Source organism: Dipodomys spectabilis, unplaced genomic scaffold, assembly GCF_019054845.1.
Source record: "Dipodomys spectabilis isolate Male_0828 unplaced genomic scaffold, ASM1905484v1 ptg000021l, whole genome shotgun sequence".
Classification (NCBI taxonomy): domain Eukaryota; kingdom Metazoa; phylum Chordata; class Mammalia; order Rodentia; family Heteromyidae; genus Dipodomys; species Dipodomys spectabilis.
The window spans coordinates 8,955,977-8,983,245 of NW_024870698.1; the positions used below are offsets into that span (position 1 = coordinate 8,955,977).

Here is a 27,269-nt window from a genome sequence, read left to right on the forward strand (position 1 = left end):
TAGAGTGCTAGCCTTGAGCTGAGGGACAGTGCCCAGGCCCAGAGTTCAAGCCCCATTACCAACTCTTCCCCACTCCCCAAAAAAAATATGGTTTGCCAAAGAAAGAACCACAATTGGTCCTAATTTTCTGCCTAGTAATATGAATGAGAGAAGATTGTTAGAAAGGCTGGACTCAGATTTAGATGGAAAAGAGGACCAATGGAGTCAGGACTTAAATTTAACTTACTATTTGACTATTCTTATAATATTTAATATGAAGTACATATCCTGGAATGCTAGAGCTGAGGACTAGAAATTGCCAGCTTCTAAACTTACATGTTAAAAGGAAATTTGAGGACAATAGGAATTAAGTTCAGGAAAGGACTTTTGTTTACCCTCAGTCCAAGCAAGCATTAAAAGCCTTAACGTTTTGTAAGCACATGTACATGTATACGCATATACATTTCTAAATTAAAATAATATACCTTATGGAAATTATATAGGTGCAATAGAACTTATTTTCACAAAGTAAATATTCATACGTGACTATCACAGAAACTAGCTCTCTCCAGAGGCCTTTCTTAGCCACTTTTTTCGTTGGCTTGAGCTCAGGGCCTGGGTGCTCTTCCTGTGCTTTTTTGCTCAAGGCTAGTGCTCTACCACTTTGAGCCACAACTCCACTTCCAGTTTTCTGGTGGTTATTTGGAGCTAACAGTCTCACACTCTTTCCTGCTGGGTTGGCTTTGGACCATAATCACCAGATCTCAGCCTCCTGAATAGTTAAAATTACAGGTATGAGCTACCAGCACCTAGCTCTTAGCCACTTCTTGAAGATAACCATGTTCTGTTCAACAACAAATATTTTTGCCCATTTTGATTTTTATTAAGTAATCATGTAACTTATTGCCTTGTAAACCTGTCCTCTTTGGAATTTTATCACTAACCTAGAATCAACAACATATACTTTGAACTGTTACAGTGGTCTAGCATTATTGATATTCTTTCAAGTGTACTTTTGTTAAGGGAAAATTATGGATCTTTATGAACTGTCTAATCAGATGTAATTTTGCCTACAAAACTTGGATTATTTGCTCACTTTTATGCTCTTCATTTAAAGCTACTTTTCTATATTTTAATGAAAATATTAACATTCAGAAATAGATATTCATTGCTTATAAATTATGAACTCATAGACAGTGTCTTTACTTGCATTTAATTTTGAACAGGGTCCTAAGATTTTTATTACCAAAATTAATAATCTTGTGGAACACCACAACTACGGTATAGAAAACATAATTCAAATAAACTTTCACATTCTGTGTTTATGAACAAATCACATAGCTGTTTATAAATCAACCCCTTGGTTCTTTATTCAAGTGCCATGCTTTCATGTTTCAAGACAGTCATACTTTCCTATTTGAGGAAATAAGAGGCTAGCACATGACCATAGATTTTGCACATACTCTGCTTCTAGTAACACCAGAGTTCCTTTATATAGATTTTTTGTTTGTTTGCTTGTTTTAGTTGTAGGGCTTGAACTCTGGGCCTAGGTGCTATCCCTCAGCTCTTCAGCTCAAGGCTAGCACTCTACCACTTGAGCCATAGAGCTACTTCCGGTTTTCTGGTGGTTTATTGGAGATAAGAGTCTCATGGACTTTCCTGCCCAGACTAGCTTTGAACCGTGATCCTCAGATCTCCTGAGTAGCTAGAATTGCAGGCGTGAGCCACTGGCGTCCAGCTTCTTTATATAGTTCTTTTAATTTAAACTTTCATAAGTAAAAAAGGTAATTACTAAGATTTATTGAGCATTTTACTATGTTCCAGGTACTGTTCTATATGTTTTCTGTGTATTAATTACCACATTTAATTCTCTTGACAACCACTGTGTCCTTTTCATTGGAAAGGAAACTGAGATCTAGGGAGGTATGGGACTAACTTTAGACTTATACAAATGAATGCCAAGTTATGAATTTGACCTAACCTAGTCTCCTTGCTGTTATGATTCCAACCTGAATCATTCTTCTAATGCTTTTCTTCTCTCCTGCTTCCAGCCTGCATAATGGCCACAGTCTGTGCCAGCCCTATTTACTTACCATGTTTCTCCCTTAACAGGACCTTACTCCGTGGGCATGTTATCAAAATTCGACTTTTTCAGCTCAGCTTGCTACTTAATTTGTGACTTTGGCCTTTCATACCTTTAAGATGATGTAGACTTTGTAGAATTGTCTTACCGTGATTAAGTAAGGCATTATATAAAAAATGTATAGCTAATGCCTGACACAGTGAACACTGAAAACCCTGTACTACCTCCTGAGCTGAGAGGTTTTTGTTCCTCTGTGTTGCTAAAAGACTAGGTGTGGCAGTGACCCATTGTCCTCAGTACATCTGTGTGGCATGGGCTCACTGTGGATGTGAGGCCTGTTCACATAGTGTACTATGTTTATGCGTGTTATTTCTCTATGTAGATAATTGCTGGAGGAATCCTTGTGTTTTTTTAAGGGTGAAGTCAAGTCCTAAGGGAGAATTCATAGTACTAACAGCTTACTTAAGTTGTTTTTTTTTTTCCTCCAGGAAATTTGGTGAGCGCCCTCCACCCAAACGACTCACAAGGTAAGTGTTTATATTATCCTTTCACACGAACATTTCATGTATATGTAGTTCCTGCCATTTTAGAAACTATATTAGGTGCTTTTAATAATCATTCAAATACTGTTCTATAGCTTGTAAGCTTATTCTTTTTTTTTTAATTGTGTGTTTTTTGTCTTTTCTTTTTTGGTACTGGGTATCGAACCCAGGATATTTTGCCACTGAGCTACCTCCCAACCCTATAAGCTTATTTGTGTCCTCACTTACCTTCATTTTCCCATCTAAAAAATAAAAGAATACAGGAAATAAAAATATACTTCAAAAGGGGAAAAAATAAAACCTTTCTGAAAATTAGTTTTTAAAGATTTAAGGTATTTAAAGATTTAAAGGGACAGATTATAAAAAAATCTTCCTGTGAGTAGCTGTGCTTACCTAATTACAGTTCTTTGATTACAGGCAAGACATGAAAGAAATAATGGTTTTTGAAAATATTCCTCCCCCTAGGTTGAAATTTGGTTTCATGATTTTTATGCTGGTGCCCTAGCACTTGAGCCATACCTCCAGCCCAGTTGCTTTGCTGATTATGTTTGAGATAGATAAGGTCTTACCTCCTAGCTGGGTATGGCCCTACGCCAAGATCTGCCTACTTTAGATAATGTTTTTTGTAGTTTCTGGGTTCACAGGCAATCACCATCATGTCTACTTCCCTCCATGGAGATAGTCTCTTGGACTTCTGTCTTTTGGCCTTTTCTGTCCTTGCGGACCTGGAATTGCAAACATTCCCCCTTCTCCCTCCCCTTCCATTCTTAGCAAACTTCCTAGTACCTTAGGATAATGGGTGCTTGACATATCTGGGTGTGGTGTAGAAGAGGTTTTGAGAACTTTCCTGCCCAGGCTGGCCTCAAATGGTGAGTCTCCCATTCTCAGCCTTCCAAATAAGCAAAAGCCAATGGTACCCAGCTCTGAACAGAATTTTAGTGAACACTACTTTCACCTATTTTAAAGTAAATGTAAGATTATCCATTTTTAGTAAGACTATAAATATTAGGCTGGTGCTAGTGGCTCATGTCTGTTATCCTAGCTACTCAGATGGCTGAGATAGAAAATTTGCAGTTTGAAGCCTACCCTGAGACTCTTTATCTCCAATTAAAGTTCTCAAGTGGTAGAGCACAAAAAAGCTCAGGGACAGCACTCAGGCCCTGAACTTAGCCCTAGGACCGGCACAAATACACACAGACATACAAAATAAAAGATATAAACATTATACTATGTTCTAATTATATTTAACTTTTATAGGATATATTTTCATTATGTGTTACATTTTAAACTATTAATCTTAAAAAATGGTAAAGGGGCTGGGAAGGTGGCTTAGTGGTAGAGCACTTGCCTTGCATTCATGAGGACCTGGGTTCGATTCCTGAGCACCACATAAGCAGAAAAAAAAAGCCAGAAGTGGCGCTGTGGCTCAAGTGGTAGAGCGCTAGCCTTGAGCTGAAGAGCTGAGAGACAGGGCCCAGGCCTAGAGTTCAGGCCCCACAACCAGACCCCCCCCCCCAAAAAAAAAATTATTTATTTATTTATTTGTTTGTTTTGGTCAGTCATGGGACTTGAACTGAGGGACAGTTCCTCTCCTCTTTAGCTCAAGGCTAGCACTTTACCATTTGAGTCACAGCACAACTTCTGGATATTTCTGTTTATGTGGTACTGAGGAATTGAACCCAGGGCCTCATGCATGGGAGGTAAGCACTCTACCACTGAGCCACCTTTCCAGCACCTAAGTTAGAAATTTAAAAGTCATAGTTGTAGAGAATTCTGCATTGTCAGTACTTTATTTACTTAGTTTTGTGCCAATACTGAGGCTTCAACTCAGGGCCTCTTGCTCTCATTCAGCTTTTTGCTCATACCTGGTGCTTAACCACATGAGCCACACCTCTAGTTGGGGCTTTTTTTTACCAGTTAATTGGAGATAAGGGGTCTTTTGATTTGTTTGCCCAGGTTGGGTCCTAATGGAGATCCTCAAATCTCAGCCTCCTTAGTAGTTTGAATTATAGGTATATAGGCATGAGCTACCTACACCCAGCTAGTTGTTTTTTTTTTTAATCTCTGAAGAAAACTATTTGAATAGAGATGTGTATGTTAGTCTATCTAAGCTGTACTCTTAACCCCACTTATGTTCTGTCTTTTATCTTAATAATTTGTTTTTGTGAGTTTGCATTTTTCATTTTCTTTACACTATTCTTGACTTAATGTTTCATATTCATGGCTCTTCAGGTTATTTCCAAATTAACATTATAAAAAGAGCAATTGTATTTATAGAATGATAAATACCTGATAGAAGATCATTGGAGGCAGTTTTAACAGATCCCCTGCTAGGCAAAATGATGTACTGGATTAATACCTGAGGCATCCAGTGACAGCTTAGAAGTCTGTATATATAGGTTGAACATGCCTAATAAAAGAATCTGAGGGCTGGGAATGTGGCTTAGTGGTAAAGTGCTGGCCTAGCATGCATAAAGCCCTGGGTTCAGTTCCTCAGTACCACATAAGCAGCAAAAGCCAGAAGTGGTGCTGTGGCTCAAGTGGTAGAGTGTTAGCCTTGAGCAAAAAGCAGCTCAGGGACAGTGCACAGGCCCTGAGTTCAAGCCCCAGGACTGGCCAAAAAAAAATCTGAAATGCTTTAAAAACGTAAACTTTTTGATTGATACATGATGCTCATAAAATTTCAGATTTTGGAGTTCCCCAAATTTAGCATGTCTTAGCATTAAAAGTCTGCAAATATTCCGAAATCCAAAATATTCCTATACTTGAAGTACTTCTGGTCCCAGGCATGTCAGAAAAGTGATATTTGACAGACAGTAATCTCTGTATAGATAGATACCTTTCCTTAGAGAAGTATGCCACCTGGTGAATGTAGGAGTTTGGAATGATGAAATCACTATTTGGCAATTACATGGTAATAATTATTTCAGGCAAAATGCACTAGTGGTTGTTTAAGTACTATACTAAAATTAGTCTTAAAATGAGTCTTCACAAAGTATAAAAGAATTGTCATATGATCATTCAGAAACCTGGCAGCGTGATCTAAACTTAATCTCACCTGTAAGACCTAAGTAGCCTCCAGTTGTGTTGTTGTTGTTGGTTTTTGTTGTTTTTTTTTTTTTTTTCTGTTGGTTGTGGGGCTTGAACTCTGGGCCTGGGCGCTGTCCCTCAGCTCTTCAGCTCAAGGCTAGCCCTCTACCACTTGAGCTACAGTGCTACTTCCAGTTTTCTGGTGGTTTATTGGAGATAAGAGTTGCAGGGACAGGAAGTGGCGCTGTAGCTCAAGTGGTAGAGTGCTCGCCTTGAGCTGAAGAGCTGAGGGATAGCGCCCAGGCCCAGAGTTCAAGCCCCACGACCGACAAAAAAAAAAAAGAGTTGCAGGGACAGATCTCAGCCTCCTGAGTAGCTAGGATTACAGGTGTGAGCCACTGGCACCTGGCTTCCAGTTGTGATATTAAGGAAATATCAGGCAGGTAAAAATTAGGGCCGTGCTATAAAATAAATGATACTTCTTCAAAAAAAATCTCAAGATTCCAAGCAATTATTCCAGATGAAAGAGATAAAACTATATTTAAATAAATCCTGAACCAGGAAAAACATTTTTCTTTTGTAGTAAGCTACAGTTAACAAAATGAGATAAATCAAATAAAAACAGCCAGACTCTGAGACTTGTCAACTATGTTGTCTTGTATCTCCAAGTCACCATAGGTTATATGCAGTTAATGCCATGCCTGTGTTCCTGCACAAGCTTTGTTTGTTTTAACAACAGCAAAAAATATTGTCATGTTTTGACACAAGGGTGGAAGTTTCTCCACACACCTCTTCTAGCCAAGGATAGTAGTCAAACTGTTGTTAGAATTTGAGTAAAATCTGCAAAGTATCAGTAAGTATCACATTGTGAGTGTTGTGATTATATAGAAGAATGTCAAATATCTTTCTCCTAGTGCTGGAGACATCTTAGCCTCAAGAATTTCCGCGTGTGTGTGTGTGTGTGTGTGTGTGTGTGTGTGTGTGTGTGTGTGTGTGTGTGTGTGTGTGTGTGTGTGTGTGTGTGTGTGTGTGTGTGTGTGTGTGTGTGTGTGTGTGTGTGTGTGTGTGTGTGTGTGTGTGTGATCTTAGCCTCAAGAATTTCCGTGTGATCTTTCTCCTAGTGCTGCAGACTGATACCCTTAGTCTCAAAAATATCCTTTTATGTGTGTGTGTGTGTGTCTCCTTCAGCTCTTCAGCTCACGGCTAGCACTCCCACTTGAGCCACAGTGCTACTTCCAGCTTTTTCTGCTTATGTGGTGCTGAGGAATCAAAGCCAAGGTTTCATGCATGCAAGGCAAGCACTCTCCCACTTAGCCACCTTCGCAGCTCCAAGAATACCCTTTTTAAAAGAAAATAAAACCTCAAGTGTTTTTGACAAAGTAGTATTATGTCTACAATGTGCTTTATTTTTATTAATCTATTTTATTTATTATCTTTAGTATTTGTATATACAATGTGATCTTAAGTGGTTTTAGCAACATAATATGCAAACATGGTAAACGTTAAATTTTAAGGAGTTGAGGGGAAAGGAAACTAAGTATTACTTTTCCAACTATCTTTAATCCTTAGTTTTGCCTTTGCTTTAGAAACATTTTCAAATGGGCTATGTCTGAAATTCCCCCTCTCTCCTTGGTGTGCAAGGCCAGCTATTTAGGAGTCATAAGTAGGAGAATCATAGCCACAGGTCAGCCTTGGGGGAAAAAATCCTGAGGCACTATTTAAAAAATAAGGAAAGTGCTGGGTGGCTTATACCTGTAATCCTACTCTGGAGGCTGAAATCTGAGGATCACAGTTTGAAGCCAGCTCAGGCTGGAAAGTCCAAGAGACTCTTATCTGCAGTTTACCACCAGAAAATTGGAAGTGGATCTTTGGCTCAAAGTGGTAGAGCACTAGTCTTGAGCAAAAAAAGCTCGGGACAGCGCTCAGGCCTTTAGTTCAAGCCCCATGACTAACCGCCACCCCCCCCATTCCCCCATCCTCACCCCCTAAAAGAAAGCAAAAAAAAAAGAAGGGAAACCAAAAAGAGCTAGAGTATGGTGTTTATGTGGTAGTGTGTCTTCCTGGCAATCATCAGGTGAGGTCCTGTGTTTAAATTCCTGAATTACATTAAAAAGGAAGGAAAAAACTTATCTTTTTTTTTTTTTTAAATACCAGTTCTGGGTAAATCTATTCCATATCAATCTGTTTCCTATTAATTGTTTTCATATATGTTTGTTAAGTAAATTCTAAGAAGTAGAATTCCTGTATTCGCAGCCATAGGCAATTTATTTTTATTTTATACCAGTAGTAGTTTGTTGGACTGACATTTATCTAGTGCCGCAAAAAAGTTAGTAACTTTACCAACTTCCTTTTCTTTCCCTAAATACATTCAATCATTTAATTAGGTCCCATCTACTTTATTATCATTTTCCATCATTTGCCCTTAAAGCAATTTTCCCTGTTTGGAGAATTTTAGTAGCTTTTAAGACTACCACTTCTGGCCAAGATGGAGTAACAGGACCTGGAATTATTCTCCTGCCTTAACCAACTAAAAACATGGACAAAATATATGCAACAATGGTTTTCTCAAAATATTGAGCATCAGGCAAGGAAGGACAGTGATTCCCAACAAACAGGATGAATGAGGTGAGCGCTGCGATTGCCCTAGCTCCTTGCCTAGTGAAAGTCTCCAGGTCAAGGAGCAGGTAGAGGAGTTCATGGAATGCAGAGAGGCTAAGAACTTCTGTGGGTTTGCAGGGCAGACCCAGAGAGGATTGAAGAACTGTGCAGTTCCAGAAAGCTTCACAGTGTTCTCTTGGGAATCTTCAAGTGAAGTATTGTTCAGCATACATATGGAAGAAAGGGCTATACTATTTAGATAGTAGTTTCTAGAAGAATTCAAGGAAGCAGGGCTGGGCGCTGGTGATTCATATCTGTAATCCTAGCTACTCTTGAGGCTGCGATCTGAGAATCACAGTTCAAGATCTGAGAATCACTGTTCTTAGCCAGCTGAGGCAGAAAAGTCCAAGCGAATCTCATCTCCAGTTAATCACCATAAAACCGAGAGGCCCTGAGGTTCAAAGTGATTGAGCGTTAGCCTTGAGCAAAACTTAAAGACAGCGCCCCAGGCCCTGAGTTCCAAGTTTTATGAGCTCCCTCCCCCCCCCCCCCCCCCCCCCACCTCCCTCCAACCAGGAAAAAGAAAAAAAGAATTAGAGGAAGCAATCCTTAAAACTCAACTTAGGACTGTGAATTATGCCTGTTTGCAATGACCAGATAAAAATCTCATAATTCACAGGGCAGCAGTTAAAGCCCTCAGAAGGGCTGTTCTTTAGTGTAAAAAAGTAAGGCTGTATGAAATGATACTCTGTTTTACCCAGTAAACTTTAAGCAAGATCAAAAGACTCAGACTCTTCCAAGTCTACCAGAACAAAGCTCAAGGATGTAAGAATAAAAAAAAACATGCATATTCAAAAATAAAAATACATCAGTCATACAAAAAGCAAGAAAAGTGATTAGTAATGAGATGTAATCAATCAAAAGCAATCTAAAAAGACTTTAAATAGTTATTATACTTAATATGTTTAAAGAGCCAAGATTCAGAGTTCGATTTAAGATCTATCTAAGGCAAACGTTACAACTTTCCGCCAATACATTCAACATCTTCTCAAGTGGCAAGCTACCTAAAGGTTGCTCAAGAGAAATCTGTACCGTGAATATTTTTTTATCTACCTACAGACCTTGCTTTTGTTATTAAAAAAACCTTCCAACAAAGAAAACTGCAAATGACTTCACTATTGAATTGTGTCACATATTTAAGAAAAATGGCTTTTTACATGTAACTCTAAAAAGAGGACATATCTTAAAGTTAATTAGGGCTTAACATTTCTAACTCTGCAGATTTTAGAAGAAAACAAGTAAAAATATTTGTGATTTTGGATACATAAAGGTTTTAAAAGACAATAATACTAAAAAAATTTGAAACGAAGAAACTGATTAACTTCAGAAAGCTCATCAAAACTTATGAATAAAGAGTTTATGGCCAGATATAGATGATTCTCAAAAGGCAACAATAAGGAAATAACTTATTTTTAAAAATGGGAAATAGTAGCCAGGCAGCGGTGGCTCACACCTATAATCCTAACTACTTAAGAGGCTGAGATCTGAGGATCTCAGTTCAAAGCCAGCCTGGGCAGGAAAGTCTGGGAGAGTCTTATTTCCAATAAACCACTTAGAAAACTGGAAGTGGCACTGTGGTTCAAGTGGTGGAGCTCTCACCTTGAGCTGAAGGACGGCACCCAGACCCAGAGTTCAAGCCCCATGACCAACAACAACAAAAAAAGGAAAATAGTTTGAACAGATAATTCACCAAGCAAAATACACACATCACAAATGACTTCTGAGGAAATGCAAATTAAAGCTCCATTACCTGAGTGCCTTCAGACTGCTGTGACAATATACTTGGTACATAGACTAGGTAGCTTGTTGACCATAAATTTATTTCTCAACATTCTAGAGGCTGCAAAGTCTTAAAATAAAGGTGCCAGCAGATCACTTGTATGGTGGGAGCTGCTTCCCTGTTAATAAATCTTCTCAGAAGGAAGAAGCATTTATGAGGACTCCACCTTCATGACCTAACATTTCCCAATCGCCCCGCCCGGCTTCTCAATAACAGTATTTCAGATTAGATTTCAACATAGGAATTTTTCAGGGTTATGTTTGTTCTATAGCAACAAGCTACCACTATGTACCTGTTGAAGTGTATGAAATGTAAAGGGTTGATCATGTGTGCAGTAACTGTTACTTTATACTGACAAGTGGGTATGTAAAATGATAGAATAATTTAGGAAAGAAATTTGACACCCTCTTAAAAAAGTTGCCAGATTATGGTGGCTCATGCCTGTTGTAATCTTAGCTACCTAGGAGGCTGAGATCTGAGGATTGCTGTTTTCTTTTTTTTGTTTTTTGTTTTTGTTTTGAGGATTGTTGTTTGAAGCCACCCCAGGCAGGAAAAACCCTGAGACTCTTATTTCCAGTAAACTACTCAAAAATGTGGCCTTGTGGTTCAAATAGTAGAGGCCAGCTAGCCCAGGCCCTGAGTATAACATGCCTTGACTATAAAGCCCATTTTATTACTGTGTATTTAGTCCAGAAATACCCAGCACATGCAAGTTCATTCCAGGAAACCACTCATCTGTCATTACAGATTTCAGGTACTTTTTTATAGAATCTTACAATACTGGAATCATACAGTAAAAATTCATTTACTGCTCTTTAAAAATTGAAATTTGAACTCTCATTAGTGTTAGATATTATTTTTCTAATTGCTAAATAGAAATTTATTGTTGCTGGATATTTGGGTTATAGTGCATGACTATTAAAATTAAACTAATGCAAATATTTGGGTTTTAGTTTTTGTATTCCATTTTTCTTGACTAAATACACAGTAATGAAATGGCCTCAAAAGGTTTAATTCGGGGAGAGCTTTTTTTTTCCTAATTAAATAATAAATGTTTTTCTTTCTCCCATAATTTTAGAAATGTGAACATTCTGTGATTAGCCAGTCTTTACTTCCAAGTGACTTCTTCATTAGGCCTCAATTCCCTTCTAAATAACATTCTTGTTCTGGAAGGCTGTTAGCTTTTCATCATTCTTTTTGTCTAGATAACATCCAAATAAAAATCCTGAAGGGACAAGTATGTGAACCCAGTTGTCACGCACAAGCCGAAGGAAGTTCATCCTGACTGCTGTGGCCCGGCCAGGTCTGAATGCAGACTACAACCAGAGAGTTGGTTTTTTGTTTTTTTTAAATAACCTCTGAAACCTTTCCCACTCCATAAATAATTTTGAAAAAAAGTTATTATTTAGAAAAAAACCCAACACAATTCTATCTACACAGTTTGAAATTTTATTTAGGAATACTGTAGTTAGGATATATACTATTCAGAGCACTTAAATGTGGCGTACAGGTTTGAAAACTCAAATAAGAAAAATAGGATATTGTTGTTTATACAGTAGAAACAGTTGCTCTCTGGTTGTTGAGGCTTCTTTTGCTAATTGGAACATGGTATCATTGTGAGGATGTTAGTTACAATTCAGACATCAGACTCCAGAATACTGAATGCGCCACCCTGAGGTACCCCCTCATGTGAGAAGCCTGAGTTATGAAGTTATGACTGTATGTACCTAGAGAGAGGATACCCAGTATACCAAGTGGCTTTTTCCTGTTTGCAGTAACTAGAGAGTGAGACTAGGTTCTTAGGTTCTAGGAAGTCTGCAAATGCATATAGCCTTTTTATTATTGTTGTTGTCGTCCTGGGGCTTAAATCTGGGCTCTGTCCCTGAGCTCTTTTGTTGAAAGCGTTTCTCTACCACTTTGAGCCACATCTCCACTTCTAGTTTTTTGGTGGTTAATTGGAGATAAGAATCTCACAGACTTTCCTCCCCAGGCTGGCTTTGAACCACTATCCTCAAATCTCAGCCCCCTGAGAAGCTGGGATGAACCACCAGCACCCAGCTGGCATGTAGTTTTACTAATCTTCTCCCTTTAGTACTCCAAACTATATCTTACTTATAACATTTATCACTTACATTTTGGCTGGGATTTTAGTATCAGGGAATTTCCTTTACAAGGTTTGCAGCTTTTTATTTTTTTTTTTTATTATTTTTTTTTTTTTTGTCGGTCGTGGGGCTTGAACTCTGGGCCTGGGCGCTGTCCCTCAGCTCTTCAGCTCAAGGCGAGCGTTCTACCACTTGAGCTACAGCGCCACTTCCGGTTTTCTGGTGGTTTATTGGAGATAGGAGTCTCACGGTCTCTCCTGCCCGGGCTGGCTTTGAACCGCGATCCTCAGATCTCAGCCTCCTGAGTAGCTAGGATTACAGGCGTGAGCCACCAGCGCCCGGCTGGTTTGCAGCTTTTTAAAAGAAAGTTAAACATAATTGCTAGAGCTGCTTTATGTTTTCATGCTAAGGAAACTTTTGTCTGTCACTTGGACTAAGCTTTCTACAAAACCTCTGTACTGTTGGTCTCACTGTCACCGCAGTCTCTTTTCTTGTCTTCCTCTGTCTCTCATTCACACTTCCACACATTTGTGTGTGTGTGTGTGTGTGTGTGTGTGTGTGTGTATTTATTACAGCCTTTGTCAGGCCTAATAGAAACAATCAAGTCTTGAAGCTCTTCCTTTGCTATTTTGCAGGGTGCCCCCAGAGAAATAACACTATATCCCCCAATTACCCAGTTCCTCCCTATCCAAACCTGCCTCAGGTGCCATGGCACTGAAGTAAGCAGACAGTTGCGGTGTGTTAGTTTACTAGGGACTTAAAGGCAGAAGTGTGAGTCACAGCAAGACCTGGTGGGTACCCACAGTTTGGGTCAAAAAACAAGGATTTATATAATGGCCATGAAAAAAAAGACTTTATTCAAGCTAGAAAGTACCTGTTTTATATCCACTACAAGAAAGACGCAAATCACAGATGTGACCCTATATTCATCATAAACACCTTAAGATAATCATAATTGCAAATAGTTTCTTTAAGCACTTAGCACAGTGCCCAATGCCCGGTGCTTTCAGTAGATCTTTAATGGGAAGATAGATAGGTGTGCCACTGGTGGTACCTTCAGAACTTGGGCTTTGCAAGTCGGAAACTGAACGTTCACTCCTAGGTCCCTGCCCTTACTCCTGTACCCTGTGTTGTTATTAATGAGATTGAAATACTTTGTCTTTTTTACATATGCGTACTTATACCAGGGGGTTTTCATTGATTCCCTCCCACATTTTATCAGTCTTACCCCATCATTCTCCCTGCCCTCTGTCCCCCTTCCCAAAACAATTTCAGCAAGTTTCATTGCTCTGTTTTCATAGTTGCAGACAATCTGTTTCAATTATGTTCAGCTTCCTTCATCCTTTTTGTTAGCCCAACCCCCTCCTGCCATGAAATGCCATTTCTAAGAAATTTATAGTAATATCTGAATTCATCTGACACTTGCTATACAATACGTCAGTGGTGGTATCTAACTTTGCTTTTCCCTTTGCAGCTGACTTTATTTTACAGGGGAGAATACTAGTCTTAGTGAGATAGTTAAGGTTCAGACCCTGTTATATTTCATACCAAAACTGCTCCTTACCACTACAAAACTTTAAATAGTACAATTTTGTCCTAAAGAGAGCCAGACTACCTGCTTGAGTCCTGGCTCTCTGACATCATTGTAGGAAAGTTAATTAACCTCTCCTTCATTTCTAAAATGTGTGTTGTCCTCAAAGTTGTTGGCTGTGTTGATGTATTCTTGACCAGTACTGGCACAGTGTTCAATTTTTGTTTTTTAATTATGATAATTCATAGCTTCTTTATAGGAAGGATTTTGATTGCCGGAAGTGTCTTAAAGATCTTGCCTTTAATGACTATGTAGTCTGTTTAGGAAGACAAGAAAAGTACAGGTGAAACCTGATAAGTATATAATTAATGGTTAAATGGAATGATAGAGACTACAATGCAAATCAAATAACTGAGAAATACAGTTTAAATTCAAGTATATAGCAGCCTTTTAGGTTTCATGCCAGGTACTTTCTAGCATTTGGTTGGGTTATTATCAACTTTTCTCCTGGCTTTGCTCCTGTGTTTGTTTCTATATACACTAGAATCTCTGGTCAGTCACTTCATTTAACAGCATCCCAAATTCCTTATTGCCATTTCTGTCTTTCCCCATTCCCACCTTGTAATGTTAGTGAAAATTGATACCATTGATTTTGGATTCCAACATCACCTGAGCTGTTAGTATACATGTATAATGATAAATATTCTAAACACCTGGGTGTTTATCTTTTCTTACCATTAGTCATCATAATGGCCTGGCACTTTACAAGTAAAATAGAAGCTTCCAGCCTTCAACTAACTCTCCTTTAAGATCTTTTACAGGTATCAGATTTTTTTTTTGGTTAGTCCTGTAGCTTGAACTCAGGGCTTGGGTTCTGTCTCTGAGCCTGGGTTCTGTCTCTGAGTGGTAGTGCTCTACCACTTGAGCCATTTCTAGCCTTTTCTGAGTAGTTCATTGGAGATAAGAGTCTCATGGGCTTTCCTGCGTGGGCTGGCTTTGAACCACAATCCTCAGATATTGAGATCCTGAGTAGCTAGGATTATAGGTGTAAGCCACTGATGCCCAGCTTTATATTTATTTGTTTGTTTTTGCTTTAAACATCTCATCAATTGTTCCTCTTAGTGGCTAAGTCCTTTTTATTAATTTTTAAAAAATTGGTCATGGTGCTTGAACTCAGGGCCTGGGTGCTATCCTAGGGCTCTTTTTACTCAAAGCTAGCTAGTGCTCTACCACTTTGAGCCACAGTGCTACTTCCTGTTTTTTGACAGCTAATTGGAGATGAGTCTCATAGACTTTCTTGCCTAGGCTGCCTTTGAACCGCTACCCTCAGATCTTTGCCTCCTGAGTTGCTAGGATTACAGGTGTGATCCACCACCACCTGGCATGGCTGTGCCCTTTTATAGCACAGTTGGACTCCAGTCACAGTCCTTCCTGCCTGCCTACATTTCTCTTTCTTCCCTCCCTCTTTCCCTCTTTCCCTCCAAGAGTTCAATTCAATTGGGCACTATTGCTCCCTCCATCCTCCTCGCTCCTAGCCCCTACCAGCCCATCCTGTCCCCCAAGTGGTTAGCCCAGGTCCAGTGTTGTCTAGCACTGGCATCTAAACCACATCCCCAGCTCCATTACTAGTCTTTTTCAGCTTCCATTTATAATTTTTCCCTGTTACTGCTTATTGGGTGTGTAATTTTGTTTTTTCCCTTAGCTTTGTCAGTTATCCCCCAGTGAAGCCCACCTTCACAGCCCAGACCCCTCCTTCACACTATAGGTGGTATTTCCTGGGATTTGTTGAAAATTCTCAACTCACAGGTACCAAGGGCTGGCATTTCCCACAGAAGGAATTAATACACGCTTCTTTCTCCCAAAACAGAAGATACAAAGCTCGTCTACTTTTTTCTGTCTTCTATTATCTTCTATCTCCTATTATCTTTTAGTTGACAACGTCTTTACAACTTTGCCTTGCCTTGTAGTCTTTTCTCTGTACTAAATAAAAAAGAAATATGTGTTGTTTTGAGTTCATTTAGTAAAGAGAAAGTAAAGGCTACTCAGTAGAACAAGTGGCGGCACCCCTGGTAACTGATTGTCCCATATTTAAGTGTTTTAGATCCTGTCAGGATTCTCCTTGCTTTCAGTTCAGACTGTGCAGGCAGCATGTTCCTCTACAATGAATAAGAAAGCTGAAGGATGATGTGTGCCCCAGTTTGTAAAGGGGGTAGATTTTCTTCATGTCTTAAGTTTTTTCCCCCCCCAGATCTTGTAATATTTTTTTACTTGTGACCACTTTGTAATCATCTAATAAAGAGGGATGTTTGAATTATCTTCAACATGTATACTTAGTATTTAAGTTTACAGATGTCCAATTTTGAAGGCTGTTCAGAAGTTGACTTCCCTTCTTGCCAGCCTCATTCACTCACATTACTATCTTACATTACAGGTTCAATTCCTGACTGCCATGTACTCATTGCAGGACCTTTGACAACACAGTCAAAGTGATGTCAATAGTGACTTTGAAGTGCTTAATTCATGACTTGGCACTCAGTAAACACAAGAAATACTATTTCATTTGATTTTCTTGTGAGGCTACCTACTCAGCTGGAGTTATTTGTATATTGACTCTGTAAAATATAAAGAATGGCATTTAAATTTAGTAAAAAAGTATTTTTGATGATGATCTTTGAAGCACCTTTAATTAGGTGAGGGGAAAAGTCTCAACAGTTGGAATTTGGCTCACCCAGAATTGTTGGTTTGGTGTTACAGACCTTGCTTTGCCATATTGCTTAGCAAGGTAGCTAGGGAAAAAAATACACATACATTGAGCCTGTTTCTTTATACACATATTTCTTCATATGTAGTTTGTTCATGAAAGACTTAATATTGTGTTTTATCAAAAAATTAGTTTTTTTCCACTAATTTTAAATAGGCTCCATTAAGTTTCATGTGCTTAGCAACATCTTTTGGAGAATTATATTTATGTATAAGTGATAGGCATTTCTTAGTCCTCATCTAGCTCTGCTGTTTTAAGATAGTATAATAAATTTGAATGCTTTGTTACAGCTTTTGTATTAAGTGGAAAACTGATTCTAATAGGAGTGGAAGAAAAGGAGAGCAGGAACAAAATTAAATTATAAATAATATAAAGCAACACTGGTAGTGTAAGGTTGGTTTTTGTTTATTCTAGAGGTTGTAATTGTGGTTTGATTCAAAAGATAAATTTCAAAGAATGAAGTTGGGGTTTTTTTTGTTGTTGTTGTTTGCTTTTGTTTTTTGCCAGTCCTGGGGCTTAAAGTCAGGCCCTGGGCACTGTCCCTAAGCTTCTTTGGCTCAAGGCTAGCACTGTACTATTTGAGCCACAGCACCACTTTTAGCTTTTTCTTTTTATGTGGTATGAAGGAATTGAACCCACAGCTTCATGCATGTGAGGCAAGCACTCTCCCACTAAGCCACATTCCCAGCCCTGAAGAAATGTCCCCCCGCCCCGCCCAAGAACAGAGCTTATCGAGTTGGAAGATGAACAGTATTCCTTGTCCCATTGTTTAGTATTCTTCACATTTAACTCATGAGTGTGTTTTTGCTTTGGTTTTTCCTTAGATTTGGTTGTTTAAAATATTCATCACCACTACATTCATTGCAGAGCATAAGGAGGATAAAAGGTGGCATTTGGAATTTCATCCATACATGATGGTATTTATGTTTCATTTTAGGGAAGCAATGAGAAATTATTTAAAAGAAAGAGGAGATCAAACAGTACTGATTCTTCATGCAAAAGTTGCACAGAAGTCATATGGAAATGAAAAAAGGTAAAAATACTTCTTGTGGTGGATAGTTGTATCTATCACATTAGTTGAAAATTACGTATTTGTATTTATGTCTGAGGTTGGTTTCTGTTACTGGAGTAATGGAAAGAGAAGGTGGAATTCTGACCTTTAAAACTGAAGAGTGGGGCACCAGTGGCTCATACCTGTAATCCTAGCTACTCAACAGGCTGAGATCTGAGGATCGAGGTTCAAATCAAGCCGGGCAGAAAAGTCCATGAGATTCTTATCTCCAATTAACCACAAGAAAACGAAGTGGTGTGGTGATTCTAGGGTAGAGCACTAGCCTTGAGCTGAAGAGCTCAGGAACAGTGCAAAGGCCCAGAGTTCAAGCCCCAGGACCAACACAAAAAGAAAAGAACAACAACAACAACAAAAAACCCTTGAAGGACTGGGCCCCTGTGTAGCCCAGGTGGCCTCACATCTCTCAAGCCTCATGCTTTGGGCTCCTGGGTGCTAGGATTATGCTTGATGGGATTTGTGTCTTAAATGGAATAAACAAAGAAACTTGAGACATACTCAAACCAGGACAATTTAGTAGAGATCATATGGCTAAGTAAGTTCTTGATTTCACAAAATTAAAACCACTCTGTGTGTTGGTGGGTGGTGAGGGAGGGGGTGGAAGAGAGTCATGTCCCCCAAATATTTTAATGAAACATTAGCTCATTTACAAAGGTACTGTTTTTTGTGGGTTTCTATTGTTTGGTGTTTCGTTTGTGGTGATGGTAGGGGTCTAACCCAGAATTTCAGGTTTGCTTTAGCAAGTGTTCTTTCACTGTAATACATCACAGACCTCAGATCATCATTTATAGCCAGCCCATTTGTTGTTGGAGGGGAGGCCTCAATAGGCATTTAATGCACCTCCCCCTGCTTCAGCCCACTAACCAATATACAGCACTCTTGTTTTTCCACTTGGTTTCTGGAACTTTCTTGTTAATAGTTTCTTGAGTCATTGTCTTTCAAATAGCATTGTTTGGGGTAAGCTTTACTAGATAAAAATGACCTGAGTTGAGGCTGAGGCAAAGGAAAAGAACCTAACCTTCCTGAGAAAAGGAATGAAAATTCAGGTTTAGGTTGAATTGAAAGGAATGAATGGAATCCTAGAAATTACAGCATAAAGAAAGCTTTTAGTATTTACATAAGAGAAGGGAAATATATAATTATATAATTAATTTTCATATTAGAAGAAAATTGAATAGAACTTTTCTTGATGTAGTCTAAATCTGAGCTGAAAAAAGGGGTAAAGCTGAAAAGTATTTATTAATATTTTTCAGGGGTGGGGGTGGCTGTCAGTTGTAAGGCTTGAACTTGGGTGCTGTCATTGAGCTTTTTTGCTCAAGGCTAGCACTCTACCATTTTAAGCCTTAGCACCACTTCCCATTTTCTGGTAGTGAATTGGAAAGGTAAGAGTCTCAGGCTTTCTTGCACAGGCTGGCTTTGGACAGTGATCCTCAGATCTACCAAAAATGGAAAAGGAAAAGAAAGGAAAGCTTCCCCAAGCTAAAAAAGTAGAAAGTCCTTTTTTCTGAAGGAAATGTAGCATCAACTTTTTCCACTGATTAGTATGCAGCAATAGTGATACTGTAGAGACAGTCCCACAGCATTGAGACACTGAGACTGTGGTTCTCAAGTCATACTAAGAATTGTATTCATTGGAGTAACTGATATTCCAAAGTTCCAAAATATGGTCCTTTTGAACAGAGTAAGCATCAGAGGGTAGTGATTTTTGAGAAGGTACACAAATGATATGACATGAGTTTGTCTAACCACACTTCTTGTATATATTGGGATGGACAAAAAGCCTTCAGCTAACATGTTTCCAAGATCTATTACTAGGATTCATGGGAATAGTTGTTGAAGCATATAAAATGAATATAAAAATCTTATGTGTGGGCATATCACCACCAAGTGGCAGAGAGTAACATTGCCATGGACAAAATGAAAAAGGCAACATTGTTATTTAGGTCTGGATTACGTAAGGACTGGGCTTTGTACTTGGCGATGCAAGTGCTGTTCCACTTTAGCCACTCTTATAACCCTGAGTTTTGCTGGTTATTTTTGAAATAGGGCCTTCCTGCCTTCCTGCCTGTCTGCCTTCCTGCCTGCCTGCCTGCCTGCCTGCCTGCCTGCCTGCCTGCTTTCCTTCCTTCCTTCCTTCCTTCCTTCCTTCCTTCCTTGCTTCCTTCCTTCCTTCCTTCCTTCCTTCCTTCCTTGCTTCCTTCCTTCCTTCCTTCCTTGCTTCCTTCCTTCCTTCCTTCCTTCCTTCCTCCCTCCCTCCCTCCCTCCCTCCTTCCCTCCTTCCCTCCTTGTCCTTTTTCTTGTCCTGAGGCTTAAACTCAGGGCCTAGATGCACTACCTGAGCCTCTTTGTGCTCAAAGCTAGAGCTATATTCCTTGAGCTACAGCGCCACTTCCACCTTTTTCTGAGTAGTTTTTTGGAGATAAGAGTCTCATGGACTGTTCATGCTGCCTTCAAACTGGGATCCTCAGATCTTAGCCTCCTGAGTAGCTAGGATTACAGGCATGAGCTACCAGTTCCTGGTGAGTCTTGCTTTCTATGTGCTAAGAACCGGTGATATGCTCACTTTAGGCTTCTGTTCTGTCATTTCTGAGATCACAAATACACCCCACCATGACTGGTAACCTCTGTGGAGATGGAGTTTTCCAGATTTTTCTGCCTGGGCTAGCTTTAAACTACATTTCTCCCAATCTCAGTCTCCAAGTAGTCAGGATTACAGGCTTGAGCCACCAATACCCAGGTTAATAGGTTTTTTTGTTAGTTTATTTTGTTTTTAAATGCAGCTTTTAAACTCTGTGAACTTTTCACTAAGAGTTTAGGACATACTGACCAAAGTAAGAACATTTCATACACAATTGTAGATACAAGTCTGCTAATTTTTGTTAGGTTAATTGTGTGTTCTTTATATCCTCAGTCCCTTTAATTTTCTTTATGTATATTCCCTTTTTTATACATATGTTTATCTTTTATTTGATTGATGTAGCAAAAGAAACCTGTGAAAGTGAAAATTTGCACTCGTGCTAATTTTTAATGACAACAATTGAAATATTTAGAAAATGATTTCATCTGCACCCTACATAGTCTTCTATGTTCAGATCTGTTAGATCTACCAGGGTTTTGCTTTTGGGGGGTGGGTATCATGGCTTTTGTGAATAATTGTAGGGTTGATATACAAACACAGGGCTAGCCTATTTTCCACATTTATTAATGCTTGACAATCCCTGGATGACTGAGAAAAAGAATGTTTTATCTACTTGGCTAATTTTATACTGTTTCATAAGCATTTTGTCACAATGCATCTGAGAAACCACCAGTACTCATTCTTTTATCATTTCAGGCCATGTTATTTTTCAGATATGAAATGAAAGTATATTTTGAGATAACTGAGATTTGGCTACCACATTTGGTATACTATCTAAAGCATAGCTCCTTGAATATTGTAGCTAATGTTTTAGTTTGCTAAGAAGTCTTACTATCAGTGCAAGTAAAATGCTAACTGGAGATGAGTTTCTAAAAGTGATGCCTTTACTATCTCCTGAGAATATGACACTCGAGGTACTTGAGTCTGTGCCAGAGTAAGCATTGGGTAGTTCCCAGCATTAAAAGCCAGAAAGACTTGAATTGAAACAATTCCAAAATGAGTCTTGCTAATCTGGGCATTCTTCCAAACTTGGAGTAACCTGGAGGTAGGCCTACTACCGTGACTATGACCTTTATATCCATGCCCTCAGTGCAAGCCTACAGACAATAGAGCTGCACTTCTCTTTTAGTTTAAATAAATACAAGGAGTCTACAGAGGCTTCCCTCCTTACTCACCTGGTCTGTAGGGCCCACTGGGTCTGGCTTCATCTGTTGACCCAGAATTCTGGTTTGTTTATGTCCCCACTATTGGTCGTAGTTCTAACCACAGAGCCTTTGCACTTGATCTTCCTCTACTCACATGCTTTACCCACATGGCTTTATTCTTTTTTTTTTTTTTTTGGTCCGGTCATGGGGCCTGAACTCTGGGCCTGGGCACTGTCCCTCAGCTCTTCAGCTCAAGGCTAGTGCTCTACCACTTGAGCCACAGCGCCACTTCTGGCTTTTTTTTTTCTTTTTGCTTATGTGGTGCTGAGGAATCGAACCTAGGACCTTGAGCATGCAAGGCAAGCGCTCTACCACTGAGCCACCTTCCCAGCTACCCACATGGCTTTAAATGGTAGCTTAAGGATGATTTCCCTGGCTACCCCATGTGGTTCACCTTTCAAGTATTCTATTCCTGCTTTATTATTTCCCTCAGGGAACACTAGCTAACAAAGTGTATATACTATTTGAATTATTTTTAAATTGTGCCTCTTATTGGAGTATAAATTCCTTAAGGAATTTTGTCTGTATTACTGTAATCCTGATATATGTATATATACATACATATATATGTATATTCTAGAGATACCTAGAAGAACTAATAACTACTAAATAAACCCTGCTCGCTTCTCAAAAAATTACTTCTGGCTCCAGTTGAGGAAAGACAGTGCCATTATATTTTGAATCAGTCAGTAGCTGCTGCAGTAGATACTCAGGGGATAGCAACAAGAAGCCCATTCTGCTTACCTTCAGAAAGGCCTGAGAGTCACCAGCATCTTGGTTTGGATTTCATATCAAATCAGATCAAATTTGCTTCTATGGGTGGGTATGCTTTCACATGTCTGACCACCCCTGCTGTTTTCTTAATTATAACACACACCAGTGGCTGGTTGTCATTTCATTTAAACTATTTAGTCATTTATTTTTTGGTCGTGGGGCTTGAACTCAAGGCATGGGTGTTGACCCTGAGCTTTTTCCATTTAAGGCTAGTGCTCTACTATTTGGAGCTACAGTGCCATTTCTGGTTTTTTAGTGGTTAATTAGAGATATGAGTCTCAGACGTCCCTGCCTTGGCTAGCTTCGAACTGCAATCCTCAGATCTCAGCCTTCTGAGTAGATAGGATTACTGCCATGAGCCACTGGTGCCCAGCTTAAGTTATTATTTTTTTTTAACAGTAGGATCAAGAGAATTAAGAAATATTTTTTCAGCCGGGTGCTGGTGGCTCACGCCTGTAATCCTAGCTACTCAGGAGGCTGAGATCTGAGGATCGCGGTTCAAAGCCAGCCCGGGCAGGAGAGACCGTGAGACTCCTATCTCCAATAAACCACCAGAAAACCGGAAGTGGCGCTGTAACTCAAGTGGTAGAGTGCTCGCCTTGAGCTGAAGAACTGAGGGACAGCGCCCAGGCCCAGAGTTCAAGCCCCACGACCGACAAAAAAAAAAAAAAAAAGAAAGAAAGAAATATTTTTTCAAATTCCTAACTATAAATAATAGTACAGTTGGGCGCCAGTGCCTCACACCTGTAATCCTAACTACTGAGGAGGCTGAGATCTGAGAATCTTGGTTCAAAGCCAGCCCGGGCAGGAAAAGCTATGAAACTCTTATCTCCAATAAACTACCAGAAAACCAGAAGTGGTGCTATGGCTCAAGTGGTAGAGCACTAGCCTTGAGCTGAAGAGCTGAGGTACAGCGCTCAGGTCAAGTTCAAGCCCCATGATCCTCCCTACCACCCCCTCCCCCCCAAGATCAAAAAAATTAATATGAATTACTATGAGGGCTTTTCTTTTAAGAAAGAGAAGGAACCCAGTTCTGTGGGTAATTAAAGGATATTCATACTGGTTTATTATATTGCCTAGCTTCTGTAGGAATTTTGAAGTACACCATCAATGTGCCATAAGTCATTTAGTGTATGTACATGTTAGCAGGTATGACTGGACGTAAGTGAATTATATCCTACATATCAACTAATTTAAGATATGTAAAATATGGGGCTTGAACTTGGCTTTGGAATCTTTAAAAAATTGTTAGATAAGGAAGTCACTTTAGGTGGGTAGAATTTATGAGGGTGTTTGTTAGCAACTAGCAAAGCAAGTATGTGCTCAAAGAATAGTGTCTTGATTCCTTTAACATAAAAGATCTCTAGGCATTTATGGTGCACCAAGGATTTAGAGGGTTAGAGACACAAAGCAGTATGCTCTCATAGAACTCCCACCACAATAATCCATTTTCCTGTTACTTTATACATAGTTTAATTAATATTTTGAAATATTGATTGCTTTAATGCTACTTTCCAGGTTAAATACCAAGTAAGATTAAGTATAATATGTGTAACAAGAGTAGCATTATATGTTGAGTAGATACTAAGTATCAATCACGAGTCTAGTGGTCTATTATTTTAATTTTAATTTCAATTTTTATTATTATTATGAAGGTGAGATGCAAAGGAGTTAGTTACATAAGTTGAGTAAAGAATGTGCGTGTGCGTGTGCGTGTGCGTGCGTGTGCGTGCATGCGTGCGTGTTTGCTGGTTGTGGTGCTTGAACTCAAGGCTAATGCTCTACCACTTTGAATTACAGCACCACTTCTGGTTTTTGAATGGGTAATTGGAGATGAGAGTCTCACAGGGACTTGGACTTTTCTGCCTGAGCTGGCTTCAAACCAGTCCTCAAATATCAGCCTCATGAGTAGATAGGATTATGTGAACCTCCAGCATCTGGCCATAAGGAATATATAAAATGAACTTTACAACTTTGGCGGGGGGGGGGGGGGGGGGGGGGGGGGGATCGGGTAGAGTGGGGGAGTATGGGAAGGGGAAACAAAGGAGGAGGCAACAATGCTTGATAAGAACTGTATTCATTATTTTGCCCATGTAATTGTAACCCCTCTGTACAGTATTTTCACAATTAAAAAAAAAAAGAAATTCTACCTCAAAACTTTTTACCCAAACAAATTCAAAAGTTTTGATTCTTGGGGCTGGGAATGTGGCTTAAGTGGTAAAATGCTTGCCTGGCATGCATGAAATCATGGGTTCGATTCCTCAGTACCAAATAAGTAGAAAAATCTGAAGGTGGCTCAAGTGGTAGAGTTCTAGCATTGAACAAAAGGGGTTCAGGGACACCGCCTAGGCCCTGAGTTCAAGCCCTAGGACTCCCCCCCCCCCCCAAAAAAAAAAAAAGTTTGATTCTTGTCCTATAGATGGATTCGATTGCGTTGTAATATTTTTCGTAGGAATTCAGGGCCTTTCGATATGGTTGTATAGTAGTGATAATGTTCAAGAAAATGAAATGTCTTGAATCTAATTGCTTTGTGTTTCTCAACCATTATTCAGGTTTTTTTTGCCCTCCTCCTTGTGTATATCTTATGGGTAGTGGATGGAAGAAAAAAAAAGAACAAATGGAACGTGATGGTTGTTCTGAACAAGAGTCTCAACCATGTGCATTTATTGGGATAGGTAATAGTGACCAAGAAATGCAGCAACTGAACTTGGAAGGAAAGGTAAATGAAGGCTGCTGTTCCCTGTGAGAAGGACTTGTGTGGTATCAGAATGCAGTCGACCTTCATTTTTGTTGTTGTTGTTTGTTGGTTTAAAACCATGGCCATGAGTCACAATATCTGTCTGTCTAATCTGTCTATATTATTTTTAAGTAGTTGTATTTACAGAGGGGCATTTATCACAATTTCTTGAATATATAATCTAAAATCAGAAACCAACCTTTCAAATAGTTGGGATCTAGTTATGAACCTATGCTCTTGACATCTAGAGGTGGCACATAGGAAACCTGCACAGCTTGCTAGGTGTTTTAACAGCGTGGAAACCAGAGATTTGTATTGGAAGCCACTGGTAAAGGTAGATAGCTAATCACGTCTGTGTGACAGAAACATGATACCCAATGAGAATACACCTGTTGATAGTGATTTACTCAGCCTTCTTAATCTGTTTTCTGCTAGAAGCAGAGGCATAGGCAAATTCTTAGAAGTGTTTATCTAGGTTGTAAAGATTGTTGCTTAACCATAGTACAGAACTATAACTTCTTGTTCTTCTTTTTCCTCGTTTTCTTCTTCCTTCTCTTCTTCTTCCTCTTACTATATGCTGGTCCTGGGACTTGAACTTGGGGCCTGGGCCACAGCCAGCACTCTGCTACTTGAGCCACAGCTTCACTTACGGCTTTGGGGGGGAAGGGGGGTTAACTAGAGATAAGACTCTCAGACATTCCTACCTTGACTGTCTTTGAATCTTGATCCTCAGATCTCAGTCTGAGGAGTAGAGATTGCAGGTGAGAGCCACCACTGCCAAACTAACTTACCTTTTATTGCTGCTAGTTTTTTCAAAAAATTTGTGTGTGTGTGTGTGTGTGTGTGTGTGTGTTCATTCATTCATCCATCCTGAGGTTTGTTGCTCAAAATTAGCACTCCACTTCCAGCTTTTTTTGGCTGTTAATTGAGATAAAAGTCTCCACTAGCTTTCCTGTGTGAGCCGCCTTCAAACCATAGTCCTCAGATCTCAGCCTCCTATCTGGCTAAAACTTAATATTTTCTGAGTCCTTTGGGATGTGAGTTTTGTGGTCAGTGTTCTTACACATTTTTAAAATGATAATTCTAGTTATTATGTATTCAAAGTACTTTTATTAGAAATATTTTCTTATAAGGAGATTTGTATGTGATGCTATTTCTAAATAAATAGCCATCTATGTTGGTCTTATGGTTGAATCAGAGGACTAGGGAGGATTTTAAAGCCATTGAGGTAGTACCATTTTGAAGTATCTTTGCTATTTGGTGTTATAACTTGAATACTATAATTTCAGTTACCAAAACTGACATAATGATGTGGACATTTCTTTCTTATACTTTTAATTTCAGTTTTTTGTTTGTTTGTTTGTTTTTGTCAGTTGTGGGGCCTGAACTCTGGGCCTGGGAACTGTCCCTTAAGCTCTTCAGCTCAAGGCTAGCACTTAACCACTTGAGCTACAGCGCCACTTCTGGCTTTTTCTGCTTATGTGGTGCTGAGGAATTGAACCCAGGGCCTCATGCATGCTAGGCAAGCACTCTACCACAGAGCCACTTTCCCAGACTTAATTCCAGTTCTTTTGGGTAATCCTTTTAGATGAATTTAACCATGTTTAAAGTATTGTTTTATAGCCTCTATTTTAGGGTATCCTATACTCAGGTCTAGTTAGTCTGGTTTCATTTTGAAGCCAGTGTTATTACAACTTTGTTTTTCTTTCACAGAACTATTGCACAGCCAAAACATTGTACATATCTGATTCAGACAAAAGAAAACACTTCATGTTGTCTGTAAAGATGTTCTATGGCAACAGTGATGACATTGGCGTGTTCCTCAGCAAGAGGATAAAAGTCATCTCCAAACCTTCCAAAAAGAAGCAGTCACTGAAAAATGCTGACTGTATGTATGCTCGAGCTCTCTCACTTACCCTCAGCTCTCATCATTTTTACAAGTTAAAATGCTGCCTTTTCAGTAACAATTCATTTGTAACTGGTTTCATGTCCCTTATGCTCATTTTAATTTTTCATATTGAAAAATGTATTGTGCATGGTCTAATGAAGTGATCAGTTCTCAGGTTTTCATTCACTTAATTAAGATTACGTTTAGAGTTGAATTTGTACTGTTCCTGGGGCATTTGGGAAAATAGTGGGACTTTTTTCCTTCAGGAAAGTGACTAGGTGGGAAATGATCTTAGCATTCCGTGTGTTGGGCTAGTAATGCTGAACGATCTGCCATTTCTCATTCCACGAAGAACTGATCTACCTAGAAGGTCACAAGTACCCCTGGAAAGAAACTTCAAACAGGCTTCGGATAGCTAGCCTAAGAGAAAAAAAAACAATTTTTAAATATGGTTGCCCAGAATAGACTAATCTTATCAGCAGAGTTTTTTGA

General features: G+C 39.2%; 1 protein-coding gene and 1 pseudogene across 4 annotated transcripts in view; one reads left to right on the plus strand and one right to left on the minus strand.

Moving 5' to 3' along the window:
- The window catches only part of Rbpj (recombination signal binding protein for immunoglobulin kappa J region), a 71,665-nt gene that overhangs the window by 33,337 nt on the left and 11,059 nt on the right, over positions 1-27,269 (plus strand). For 2 of the 4 annotated variants that reach the window (XM_042674717.1, XM_042674718.1), the window contains 4 exons: positions 2,551-2,589; positions 17,404-17,500; positions 24,707-24,871; positions 26,603-26,777. In XM_042674717.1, coding sequence (XP_042530651.1) covers positions 2,551-2,589; positions 17,404-17,500; positions 24,707-24,871; positions 26,603-26,777 — 476 coding nt within the window. Of the gene's footprint in view, positions 1-2,550; positions 2,590-8,062; positions 8,260-17,403; positions 17,501-24,704; positions 24,872-26,602; positions 26,778-27,269 lie in introns of those variants that run through there. The other 2 variants (XM_042674719.1, XM_042674720.1) reach the window with 2 other exon arrangements.
- Positions 11,119-11,370, minus strand: LOC122104063 (annotated as a pseudogene).